At 36.0% G+C, this 13,008-nt stretch overlaps 2 protein-coding genes across 2 annotated transcripts in view; one reads left to right on the top strand and one right to left on the bottom strand.

Annotated features, from left to right (window-relative positions):
* LOC148955819 (DBH-like monooxygenase protein 1 homolog) overlaps positions 1-8,173 on the bottom strand; it is a 96,147-nt gene extending 87,974 nt beyond the window's left edge. Inside the window, exon 1 of the mRNA XM_089108364.1 lies at positions 8,105-8,173. Within this exon, the coding sequence (XP_088964490.1) occupies positions 8,105-8,121 (17 nt within the window). The 5' untranslated portion in view covers positions 8,122-8,173. The remainder of the gene's footprint in view (positions 1-8,104) is intronic.
* LOC148955820 (uncharacterized) lies at positions 3,806-5,275 on the top strand. The gene has a single exon (XM_089108363.1). It carries the CDS (start codon positions 3,816-3,818, stop codon positions 5,238-5,240), a length of 1,425 nt encoding a protein of 474 aa, XP_088964489.1. The 5' UTR covers positions 3,806-3,815; the 3' UTR covers positions 5,241-5,275.
* Positions 8,174-13,008: the final 4,835 nt, after the last annotated feature.

Genomic DNA, 13,008 nt, shown 5'->3' with positions numbered 1-13,008 from the left:
GTAACGCTTGTATATTATGAAAGAATTTAAAGGTTTAAACAATATAGAAAAAAACCTACATAAAGGACTAACAGTGCTCATTATAAGTGGTGTCTCTGCTAGTTTCATCGGATATAGCTGAAAAGCTAGTAAAGAACAAAACACGAAACATAGTAACTAAAAGATGAGATAATCAAACAGTTCGTGGTAACGAACAGTTAGTAAGGAGCCGGCTCAATGGTAACCGAAAATCTAGAAAACGGGTTTTTGATACCAATAGATACATCAAAAGAATCAGATTTCAATGCTGATTTCAAATATATAATTTTCATCAATTTTAGTGCTACCCATCAAAAGTTACGCGTCTGAGAAAATTTGGCTGATTTAAATAAAAGGGGGAAAGACCCCCTAAAAGCTATAGAACCTTAATGAAAATAACACCATCATATTCAGCGTATCAGAGAACCCTACTGTAGAGGTTTCAAGCTCCTATCTACAAAAATGTGGAATTTTGCATTTTTTGCCAGAAGAAAGATCACGGATGCGTGTTTATTTGTTAGTTTTTGTTTTGTTTTTTTGTTTTCCCCCACGGGTGATCGTATCGACCCAGTGGTCCTAGAATATCGTGGAAGTGCTCATTGGAACGGAAATTAAAAGTTCTAGTGCCCATTTTAAGTGACCAAAAAAAATGGAGGGCAATTAGGCCCCCTCCCACGCTTATTTTTTTCCCAAAGTCACCCGATCAAAACTTTGAGATATCCATTCTGTTCAGCATGGTCGAAAATATGATAAATATGTCCTTTAGGATGACTTAATCCCCCCAAGTCCCCAGGGGGAGGGCTAAAAGTTATGAACTTCACCCAATGTTAACATATAGTATTGGTTATTGGGAAGCATACAGAAGTTTTCAGGAGGTTTTTTCTGGTAGTGGGTCGGGGGGGTGGGTCGGGGGTTATGTTGGAGGATCTGTCCATGAAGAAAATTTTCATGGGGAAGGGAAATTGCCATGAAGGGGGCGCCGGACTTGCCAGCATTATTTACTGGTTATTGGGAAGTATACAGACATTTTCAGGAAGGATATTTTTCTGGAGGGGGGGCTAGAAGAGGGGGTTACTCTGGAGGATCTTTCTGTGGAGGATGTTTCTTTGGGGTAAGGGACATTTCTATGAAGGGGGCGCTGGATTTCCAAGCATTATTTAAAAAACGATCAGAAATTTAATATAAAAAAACAAGTTTTTTCAACTGAAAGTAAGAAGCAACATTAGAACTTAAAACGAACAGAAAAACGTATGTGAGGGGGGTTCTCCCCCAAGTCAATACCTGGCTCTTTACGCCATAGTTTTTTATAGTGCTTTAAAAAAGAGCTATCTATTCTAATTAAATGGCCTTTGTGATTCAGAAGTTTGTGAATCAAATTTTTTTTTTAACTTTTTACGTAAATAGCGTGGTATTGACTGAGGGGAGAACCCCCTCATATACGTAATAACCTATACCTAATAAAAAAAACAATAAAAAAACAAGCGATACGGCTCAATAGTAATCGAAACTTTTAAAAACGGAATTTTGATGTCAATAAATGTATCAAAAGAATGTGTTTATAATGCTGATTCTAAATATATAAATTTTATTAAGTTTAGTATTACTCATCAAAGGCTACGAGCCTGAGAAAGTTTACCCAATTTTTTAAAGAGGGGGGAATTTTAATGAAAATCACACCGTCAGATTCAGCGTATCAGAAAACCCTATTACATAGGTTTCAAGCTCATATCTGCAAAAATCTGCAACTTTGCATTTTTTGCCAGAAGAAAAATATACGAATATAGAAGTTAGTTACGTAAGCTAATTTGTAAATTACGTCATAACCAAATTTAGAGACATCCATTTAGCAAAAGAAAAGTAAAATTTATATGCAAATTTTTTTTACTTATTCAATGACGGTGAGCCAAAATAAAAGCTGCATTAACTAAAAAACGATCAGAAATTAAATAAAAAAAAACAAGATTTTTAAACTGAAAGTAAGGAGCGACATTAAAGTTTGACTCTGTCTCACAACTTTATTTTTTAAACCAATAAAAAACTTTAGCGTAAACAGCGAAGCGTTGAGGAGGGGACAGCCCCTTTCATATACGGAATAATTTCTGTTCGTTTTAAGTTTTAATGTCGCTCCTTACTTTCAGTTTAAAAACTTGTTTTTTTTATTTAATTACATAAGAGATCGATGTAAAATCCCTTCGATGAATTTGTTTGTAGATTTTATTTATATGTTTTCAATATTTACATTATCTACTTAAGAAGTGACACCAAAAGTGTTGTTTTTTGTCAGGCCGTGATTTGTTATGGGGCAAGGGGGAACTGCCCCTTCCGGACCCCAGTTTAACCCTCCCCCCAGACCCCAGTTTGCCCCCCTCCCAGCTGAAATTTAGTCTCTTCAAAATTCTTGTCAAAACAAAGATAAGCCTGCATAATTAAGAGAAAGAGGCCAATTTATTTTGTAATTCTTTGCATTTATGGTACTATAAGGCTTATTTTTTAGTTCTCACTGACATTTTTTCTTGATCTGGGAAATTTTGGTTCACCTTTGCCCCCCTTCCCCCTCCCCATGGTTTTGACGAAATTACGCCCCTGTTTTAGTGCTATATCACACTTACTGATGGTAGAATTGATAAAAATCACGTAGATATGAACAATAGCTTTCAAAGCCCAGTAGCCCCAGCTTTTCCACCTGAGACAAGGCACCCAAAATGCCTTTTCTTAGTGCCATTTGGAACTTACTGATGGTGGAATTTATAGGAAGGAAGGACGTATATCTGAGCAATATCTTTTATATGAGGTACTCAAAATTTGTCTAAGATGCAGGCGATATCAAAACGCCCAATAATAGTAGCCTACGCCTATACCGACACGCATGATATCGATACGTCAGGTACCAATGCAGCGTACAGCCCTTTCATCGGGGACTTTTGTGGTTCATATCATCACTAAAACCATAGATATAAAACCTTTGAACTATATTGAACAAAATGACTATCTCGAAATTTTGATTGGATGACTTTGGGGGAAGGGACCTGTAGACAGTGGGTCTAGTTTCCCTCCAATCATTTTGGTCACTTAAAAAAGGAACTTAAAAATGTAATTTCCTTCCGATAGACCTATTACACATCTCTCTATGATGCTCTGGCCACCCCGTAGCCCTGCTAGAAAAAAAAGAAAAAAAAAGGAGACAGCCCAGTGTTACCGATGCAAAAAAGCTATTTTCTCTGTTGTTCAAGGAGGAGGACTCTAATTTCCCTGTATAAAGTTTTTGACCGTGCTGGCTCCAACTTTTCACTTTAATCTGACGCAATTTTTGAGGGGTTTCATGCTTTTTGTTCGAAATCAGCTTAGATTTCTTTTCGCTATAAACTTTTACTTTTAAGACGAACCGAAATAATAGTCACCATTCCTGAATCAGTATCAGATGGGAATTTTATTTTCACTAGTTAGCTCTTTTCTAAACGCCATGTTTAGCTTTTGGTTACTATGGGCCGTGGTTCGCTCTTTACTAGGTTGCAGCTCCCGCTGCAACCATGATATTATATCTGATATCGCTTCTGTTTTTAACGCTCCCTTTTGATGTGCAAGCTTTTAATATTTATATTAAAAGCCAGTGAAAAAATTGAAAAATTATGCAAATATTTCGGTCAAAACCTCCACTTGACCGTCCTCAGTGCAGAATAAAACTGATAAAAATATAAAAACCAAACCTTAAAATAAAAACACCAAACTAAAATTGGACGACCCTTTCCTAGTAACGGTCAAATTAGAAAAGCAAGGTTCTGTGATTGTCTTTGAAATAGATGGCTACATCATCCAATTTTGAAGTTTGCTATACTGCCTCAAGTATTGTAACATCCATAATCATAAATGGTATTCTATTTCCGGTTTTTGCACCAGTTCGATACATTACTTCTGCCTATTCTTCAAGATTTTGGTGTCGGTCATTCTTTGAGTTTCCTATAATAGTCCTTCTATTCATTTTTATTGTTATGAATGCAAGTGGATTTGTTTCAGTATTTCTAGTAGCAATAGCTCTGTCATGCCCTGTACTATATTACTACAGTTCAACAAAAGGACACACTCAAGCAATTTACTCAAAACTTGACCAACCTTATGTACAGGGCAAAGAAACTGTTTTGACCAATTACAGAGGTGCTGTCATATTATGCACTAGTATTTGTATTCTTGCTGTTGACTTCCAATGGTTCCCTTCACGATTTGCCAAAACTGAAGATAGAGGATATAGTTTAATGGATACTGGTGTTGGCTGTTTTGTTTTTATGAGCGGGATTTCAGGATTGGAGATAAAAAATGGAGCTGTATCAATAGTAGAAACAGCAAAGAAAAGCTTGAAAAGCTCTTGGATTTTACTTGTCTTTGGCTTTCTTAGATCGGCTTTCATTCTATCGTCTGGTTATCCATATGATGTGAAAGAGTACGGAATACATTGGAATTTTTTTCTCACACTAGGATGTGTAAAGATTCTGGGACCAATTATATCAAGGGCAGTTTCATTTGTGCCCCCCTTTGCCAAAACTGTATTTATGTCCTGCATTTATGAAGCACTTTTGCAAAATGGCCTACGAAACCAACTGCTTTCTGATAATGATAGATCAAGATCAGCATTTATATGGGCTAATCCTGAAGGTATTTTCTCAATCTGTGGATTTTTGGCAATTTATTGGATTGCTGTTGAAGTAGGAAAATACCTGTATGAGGAAAGGAGAACTATTCGCCAATGGACAGATGCCCTCATAGTACTATTTTTTTGGAAGTTGGCTCTTGATTTTGCACTTGGGTTTGTGGAGAGCGTAAGTGGATCTCCGTCAAGACGGTTGGCCGATCTCGGATATGTCCTATGGATGGTATCTTTCAATATTTGCCTTATATTTCTATGCTTCTTTGGTGACCTTTGTATAGTGCTGATGGATAAAAATGAAACAACCATGGATCGAAATGAATCGTCAGCTAACCTTTATCGAGGTTCCACGTCAGTTTTTTCTCTGCCACTTATTCGAGAGCCATATTTACTGAAATCTATCAATTACAATGGATTTGCGACATTTCTTTTCAGTAACATTTTAACTGGATTGGTTAATATGACATTCAACACGAAGGAGGCAACCGTCACCGAAACTTATTTTATATTAGTTATATATGCTGTGATAACATGTTTATTTCCATTAACGCTTTATTTATGGCGATTGAAGTTAAAATTTTGGTAATATTTATGTTTTGCTGTTGTAAAACTAACGACAAGTTTTCATTCGTAATTTTACTGATTTGTGTGATTAATATATGACACTTGTAATTTCGAATAGAAGTTTTGGTTATAGTCTAGAAGAGGAACATGAAAAAAAAAATGAAAAATCCGTTTCTTTAAGTCTTTTGAGAAGGGAAGGTTTAGCCGGCAAGTACAAACCATCTTCAAGGGCGTTATTTTGGCTGTAGGTCTATTTCTGAGAGTTTCGCCCGCATAGTGCAAAAGCTAAAGCTACGCTAGTCCCTCTTCAGCACTGTACTCAAGTTGTTATGCAGTATTATTTGTTTGTTTGTTGTTGTTTTTTTCAGCTATTGTTATAGATAATTTCGGAGACCACTCTGCCTTTCCATGACGATAAATAGGAGTTCAAATATGGATAAGGTCCTTTCAGTGGACAGTGATAACAGTGGTAGAAGTTCACAGGAATACCAGATATTTAGGTCACATATACAGTGACCGAAATGTCTGGTGTTTTTGTGAATTTCTATCACTGTTGTCATCATCACTGTCTGTTGAAAGGATTTTATCCCTATTTGAACTTTTATTTATAGCTATTGTTATGTAATTGGGTGTAGGGAATGGAATGGGGGGAGGGGTTAACACCCTGTCATATAATAACTGTTTTTATTAAACAGTGAAATGGGTCATTTATATACAATTCTGAGAAAGGTTAGGCTAGCTTTGCCTCTCACTGAGACTACCTGTCTTGGCTTTACTTCAATTAGCCATGGCTCTGAAGTTTTTCATCGCTTCTACCAAGTGGATTTTAATTTTACTATCTATCTTTATTTTTATTTGAAAGGAAAGCTATTTTTAATTTAATTTGTGACCGTTTTTATACCATGTTGGGAGCTATCTTCCTAAAAAGGGTAGAATGTTCGTAAAAGTTTCAGCATCATATTCAGCATATTCATGAACCTTATTGTGGCTATTTCAAGTACCTATGTGCAAGAACACGAAATTTAGTATTTTTTCCGAGAAACTCGATAACTGATGTGTTTCTGTTGTTTGTGTGTTGTTGTTTTTGCTCCCTTTGCTGTTGTTGTTGTTGTTGTTGTTTTTGCTGTTTTGCTGTTGTTGTTGTAATTATATAAAACCCCTGTTTGAGAAAATCTTAAGAGGCTTGCTTTTTCAGGGGTGTTTCCGTTTTTGAGGCATTTGTGCAAAAGTTTAACTTTGGCATAAATGTCAGGGGATATTACACAAGGATATGACTTTATAAAGAATAGAAATTAAATGAGAAGACAGGTTTTTCAAAGAAATGTAAAAAACTACGTTAAAACTCTAAACAAACAGAAATTATCCTATATATGAGGAGGGCCACAGCCTCATCCCCCCCCCTCTTTACGCTAAACTTTTACTTTTTCCCACCAATACTTTAAGAGCGAATACTCTAATATAAGATTAATGTGATAGAAAGTTTTTTTTCACAGTGTCTTAAAAATGGAATTAATTAATTAATTAATTAATTTTATAACCCATCAAAAATACAAGGTATGACGATGGAGTATAACAAACACCACCAATAAACCACCCCCCCAAAAAAAAACACACACACAAAAACAGGAGCAAATAAGTACAAGGGGATCGCAGTTTTTCATAATCCTATGTGCAAAATTTTAGAATAATAAAAGAATGACCTGAAGGAAACTATAGCCTCATTGCAATAGTATACGTTCACGCAAATGGCATTGAGATCTGCTTAATGTCGCTGGCCCTAGTCTATGCTGAGTAAGCCTGACATTAGCTTATCGTGTAGCATGTTTTGAAACATTCCTATCCTATAACACTGTTTCATTCCTTTGACTGTGCCCTTCACCCCTTTTCATCCCCCCAGCCGTGATTCCAGTCAAATTATTTGCCTTCGCCACATAGGTCCCTTAAGCTGCAATCTTAATCTTTCATGTATGAAAAGTTATTTAAATTTTCCATAGGAACAACTTTTTTTCTAAATATTTTTGATCTTTGGCCATCTCTCTCCAACTAATTTTTTCACTATACTTATAGCTGAAATAGTAGATATTTAGCTAATTGCTCAACTCAATGTCAGAGAAATCTTGAAACTGCCAAGTATGATATTTGTAATAGAACCTAATATTTCTAGAGATTTTCACTCCTTGAAACCATATCACTTCCTCGTCTAAGCTCGTAATGTCAAAACTAATAACTGTATGGTCCAAAAATTGAAAAGACAAAAAGATAAAGAATAATCTTGGTATTCCAGGGGAAAGGGGGTAAATCCTAAAAAACATCCCCGGATACAACTTTGATAGTAGCTTATTTGTATGGCTGTGGTGAACTAAACAATAATAAAGACTGAAATATTCCAACCCGATCTTGAACGTAATCTTCAACCTATCTTGGCCTTAACTGTGTTTTGTTCAGATATATTTATTAAACTTTCTACGCAAGGTGTTTAAAAAACATTGGTCCACCTGTGATAGCTAAGGGTGCCATGTGTGATCTACATCTGTTAATGACCAATTTTTAGAATTACGTCCCAGTCATGTTATAGCCATATTTGTTAATAAAAAAAAAGCCTAGAAAAAAAAAAAAATGTTACCCTTTCACCGTTACTAGGAAAGGGTCGTACAATTTTAGTTTTGTGTTTTTGTTTTAAGGTTTGGTTTTTTATATTTTGATCAGTTTCATTCTGCACTGAGGACGGTCATGCGGAGGTCTTGACCGGAGTATATGCATAATTTTTCAATTTTTTCACTGGCTTTTAATTGTCCTCGTTTTCTTCCTTTCTTCGCGATTTTATGTTTATCATGATTAGCCAATGTGGTCTCAGAAACTATTTAATATTTATATTAAAATACTTACATAATTAACTTTGTCATGTAGTTGCTAAAATAAACTAGCTCGGAAGCTATTGAATAATAGAAGACTGACCAATGCCAATTTACCTCTGATAATTTTTATTATCTTTTTTTTAAGCATTTTAAAGATAAAGAAAATTCGATTACACCATCAATTTTGAATTTGTTTTACTGTCGAACAAAGGTTATAAGACGTTTCTCAGATTACCTCTAAAATCTTCATTTCTATCTGTTGGTCACCTGAAGACATTACTTTAAAAGTTTGTTATGCATTCTTCTAACTGGATAATTAATTCGAGCTATTTTACTGCATTCTGATTTGACAAATTTCCCCTTTTAGCTGGGGAGACTCTTTGGGTTTTTCTCTGTGGAAATAGAGTCCAAAAAGAGCCAAAATACTTATTTCGAGTTGGCTTGAAATTTTCAAGTATTGTTGCCTGGGCTAAGGGGACCACAAAATTTGCTGGGAGGAGAGATGGTGTTATGGGACATGGAAATTGGTCAAGAAACGTTTTTGTCCTTGATCGGACTATAGCTTAAAGCCGTAAGTCCCTGGGTCAAGGGGAATTTAATGTTAAAAAAATGTGTCTGGCCTAATTGGGCCCAAAACAGGACAAAAAAACTTCTTTCCGAAAGCAAATTTGGAAAAATATTCAATGCTAATTTGCTATCGGTTTCAAAGATACATGAAGACTAGGACAAATGAATATTATTGAATTTAAGAATTTGAAGAAAGTAAATCATCGTCTGTGCTTTTTGGTAGGATGTCTATATAGTGAGCAAGCGCCCCTCCTTCCTAATAGCTGATGTACAATTATACACTTTTCTTCGCTCTTTGTACATTTTTGTAAATTTACTTTCCACGTTTTTTATGCACTTTTCTTCAGGGAATTTTCTCAGGGGGGGGGGGGGATAAGCCGTACCCCATTTTAGGTGGTTTTTGTTTTCTTATCATGATATTAAAGAGTAAATATTTACTGAGACTTTAAGGAATTCCCATTATTGTATTTCAAATAGTCAGTCTACTTTTATTAGTTCTTCACCCTAGTCTTGATTATCATCGTCTTTTTTTGTCGATGTTTTGACAAATGAAAACCACACAGTTCATGCAAAATATTTTTAGTAAAACGCAATGATACTCAAACCGTCTAGAGGGTTTGAAAGGAGGGTATCTCGTCTGCAGTAACTCTTACTTTTCAACCCTAATCAGCATTGCGATGCTCATAGGCAGTGCAATAGCGCTACTCAAGTAAAGAGCGACATGGGCATAATGTATTATTTTTATCGAAGAACTTGTCGTAGAAACTTCGAAAAGGGCTCAGTCAATTGGAAATTGAAACGGCTAGTGTCCTTTTTAATAGGCAAAAGTGATTAGAGGGCATTTAACCCCCTCCCACGCCCACCATTCCCACAAACACATCTAATCAAAATTTTAAGATGGCCGTTTTGTTCAAGTTAGATGAAAGGTTCGTAAATTATGTCTTATAGGATGACAACGGCTCTCAGAGCAAGGGCTGTAAGTTACGCCCTGGGGGCATAAGTTTTACATAGAAAGGGGGATCGTATAAACTTCGGAGGGGGCTCATTTGATTTGTAATTAGAAGTTTTAGTGCCTAATGTAAGCTTCAGAGTGATCGGAGGGTGGATACCTCCTCCTCCCACACCTTGTATTTTCCTGAAATCCATCTGATAAAAATTTTGAGAGGGCCATTTGTTGTAGTAGAAACTTCGAAAAAGGCTTATTCAATTGGAAACTGAAGGAGCTTGTGCCCCTTTTAATAGTCACAAGTGATGAGTGGGCAACTAACCCCTCTCCAACACCCACTATTTCCCCTAACACATCCAATCAAAATTTTGATATAGAAATATTTTTCAGTGTAGTTAAAAGGTCCAGAAATTATGTTTTTGAGGATGACACCCCCCCCCCAAAGCCCTCAGGGCAAGGACTGTAAGTTATGCCCTGGGGACGTTTAAAGTTTTTTATAGAAAGGGTGGTTGTACAATCTTCTGAGGGCGCTCATTGGATTGGTAATCAGATTATAAATAAAAATTCAAATATGGATAAAACCCTTTAATAGACAGTGATTTTCACAAACAGTGGTAAAATTTTACAAAAAAAAAAAATAAATATTTCGGTCACATATGCAGTGACCGCCATCAGTAGTAAAATGATGACGGTCAGAGTTTTACTACTGATGACGTTCCCTGTGTATTTGACCGAAATATCTAGTATTTTTTGTGAAATTTTATCACTGTTTGTGAAAATCACTGTCTAATGAAAGGATTTTATCCCTATTTGAACTTTTATTTATCGTCATGGCAAGGCAGTGTGGCCTCCGAAATTATCTACGTAATCAGATTTATCTAACACCCTTTTTAAGATTCAAAATGATCGGATGTCGGGCCCCCCCCCCCAAACACCTCGTATTTTCGCGAAATGTATCTGATGGAAATTTTAAGATGGTCATTTGTTGTCGTAGAAACTTCAAAAAATACTCATTCGATTGGAAATTGAAAGGGCCTTTTTAATAGTCAAAATGATTGAAGGGCAATAAGCTCCCCCCCCCCTCCCACACATCCATCAATTCCCTAAAACACATTTAATCAAAATTTCAAGATAGCCATTTTGTTCAGCGTAGTTGAAAGGTCTGGAAATTATGTCTTTGAAAATGACAACCTCCCACGGTCCTCAGCGCAAGGGTTGTAAGTTATACCCCGGAGGCATATAAGGTTTTTAATGGAAAGGGTGGTCGTTTTTATAGATGAGGCTCATTTAATTTGAAATGTATAGTTCTAGTTCCCTTTAAGAGTCAAGCATGACGGAGAGCAACTAGCTCCCTGACATCCTCTTTTCTCGAAACACATTCAATTGAAATTGTTAGATAGCCATTTTGTTACCAATAGTCCAGATATCATATAGCAATGTCTTTAGGGTGGACACAATTCCCCAGAGCCCATGGGCAAAGGTTGTAAGTTATGCCACGGGCATATAATGTTTTTCGGGAACGGTGGTCGTATAAGCTTTGGATTGCATTGAGCCCATTTGATTTGAAGTCCGAAGTTTTAGTGCCCTTTTTAAGAGTCAAAAATGAATGGAGGGCAATCAGCCCCCCCCCCCCAAGCCTATCATTCCCCAGAATATTTCCGATTGACTTTTCAAGAGATCTTTTTTGTTCAGCTTTTTTGAAAGGTTCAGTAATTATGTCTTTGGGGATGTCAACCTCCCAACATTCCTCAAGACAAGGGCTGTAAGCTAGGGAAATTGGTTCATTGTTTACACGCAGTATATGTTATCGAGAAAGGTATGCATGTTTGAACTTTACTTTCCAAGTAGACGAAGGGCATTCAGGTGAGCCTTTCAGAGAATGTTTTGAACTAAATCAAAACACGTTATTTATATAATGACTGTCAAAAGGGTGTAACACTGGAATAACTGAGTATATTAACTCGGAAAATTTAGGAAATGATAAGGGAGATGATCAAAAAGGCAATATTTGCAAGCTACCAATAGTACCACAACTACCACTCCTATTACTACCAGACCAATCTATTTATAGTATGAAGGGGAAATTTAAGCTAAATCAAAAGACGCTATGTGCATGAAAATTGTCAAAATAGCGTATCTCAATAATTGATTTGGGTATTGAGTTGAAACCTGTAGGACTTGATGAGAGGAATGTTCTGCTGACCAAAAGGCAATATGTTAATACTATTGCTAGTAATGTCAATACTACTATTGTGACTACTATTACAACCATGCCAAGGGGTATGAATCTGAATTTTGAATGAATTTTGAGGGGGAAGGTGAACTGAATCACAACACGCCGTCTGTATGCAGGTTGTCAAAAGGGTGTAACAGCAATATCTTAGGAACAGTTTGGTGTGTGAAGTTAAAACTAACAGGGCTTGTTGTGAGGAATGTTGAACTAACAAAAAGAAAATATTTTCATCCTAATACTACTGCTTCTACTCATACTACTACTACTGTTACTATTATTACCACTTCTATTACTACTACTGCCACTAAATCTTAGGCTACTACAATTAATCCTACTGCTACTACTGCTACTACTGCTATTAAGGCTAAGGATATTAAGGTAAAAGATTTGGGATGTATAGTAACTAAATGGAAATAATTCGAAACACACTATGCCCCCAAAGGTTGTCAAGCAAACGCATCAGAAATGCTTTTAGAACGGTTGATGAAATGCAGCTGAAACTTTTAGCGTAGATGTTGAAGAAACCTAAGATGTTATGCGCATACAGCCACTAATGCTACTACAACTATTGCTACTATGTAATCTAAAAGTACTAAGATGAAGCTTTAAAGGAATATTTAGGCGGATGTTGAACTAAACCAAAACAAACTATGAGCATGTGGACTTTCAAAAAGGTGACAAAGTAATATCTGAAGAACAACTTATATTATTAATTTAAACCTTTAAGGGTAAGTTGTGGGGGATTTTGAACTAGCCAGAAGGCACTATATGTATACTTTTAATGCTATCACTACAGCTAATGTAATTACTGACGCTAAGGGTACTAAGGTGAAACGTAAAAGTTTAGGAGTTTCAATTAGACGAAAAAACTGTGTGTATGCAGGTTTTCAAAAGGGCATATAAGCAATATTAGCAATATAAGCAATATAAGCACCACTCTATGGCCATTGAGCTTTTGTGGGAATTTGGAGATTGTTGTGTACTTATTTTACTGTTATATGGGAAATAGGATCTATTTACCTATCTAGCTATCTATCTATCTATATTAGCCAGAAATATTATTGAAAATTTTAAAGGAGCTAATTTGATTCAAAATTAAAATTTCTGCCTCCCTTTTTAAGAGTAAAAATAGACTGGAGGGCAAGCAGCCCTTTCTCTCAAGCCGATTAATTTTCCAAGCGTATCCAGT

This window comes from Artemia sp. Qi Xiang Cuo, chromosome 2, assembly GCF_049724085.1.
Source record: "Artemia sp. Qi Xiang Cuo chromosome 2, ASM4972408v1, whole genome shotgun sequence".
NCBI classification, from domain to species: Eukaryota; Metazoa; Arthropoda; class Branchiopoda; order Anostraca; family Artemiidae; genus Artemia; species Artemia sp. Qi Xiang Cuo.
This window is presented reverse-complemented; position numbering and strand designations above follow the sequence as displayed.

Coding starts and splice junctions, on each gene's coding strand:
- LOC148955820 (XM_089108363.1), top strand. CDS start 3,816: ATGGCTACATCATCCAATTTTGAAGTTTGCTATACTGCCTCAAGTATT.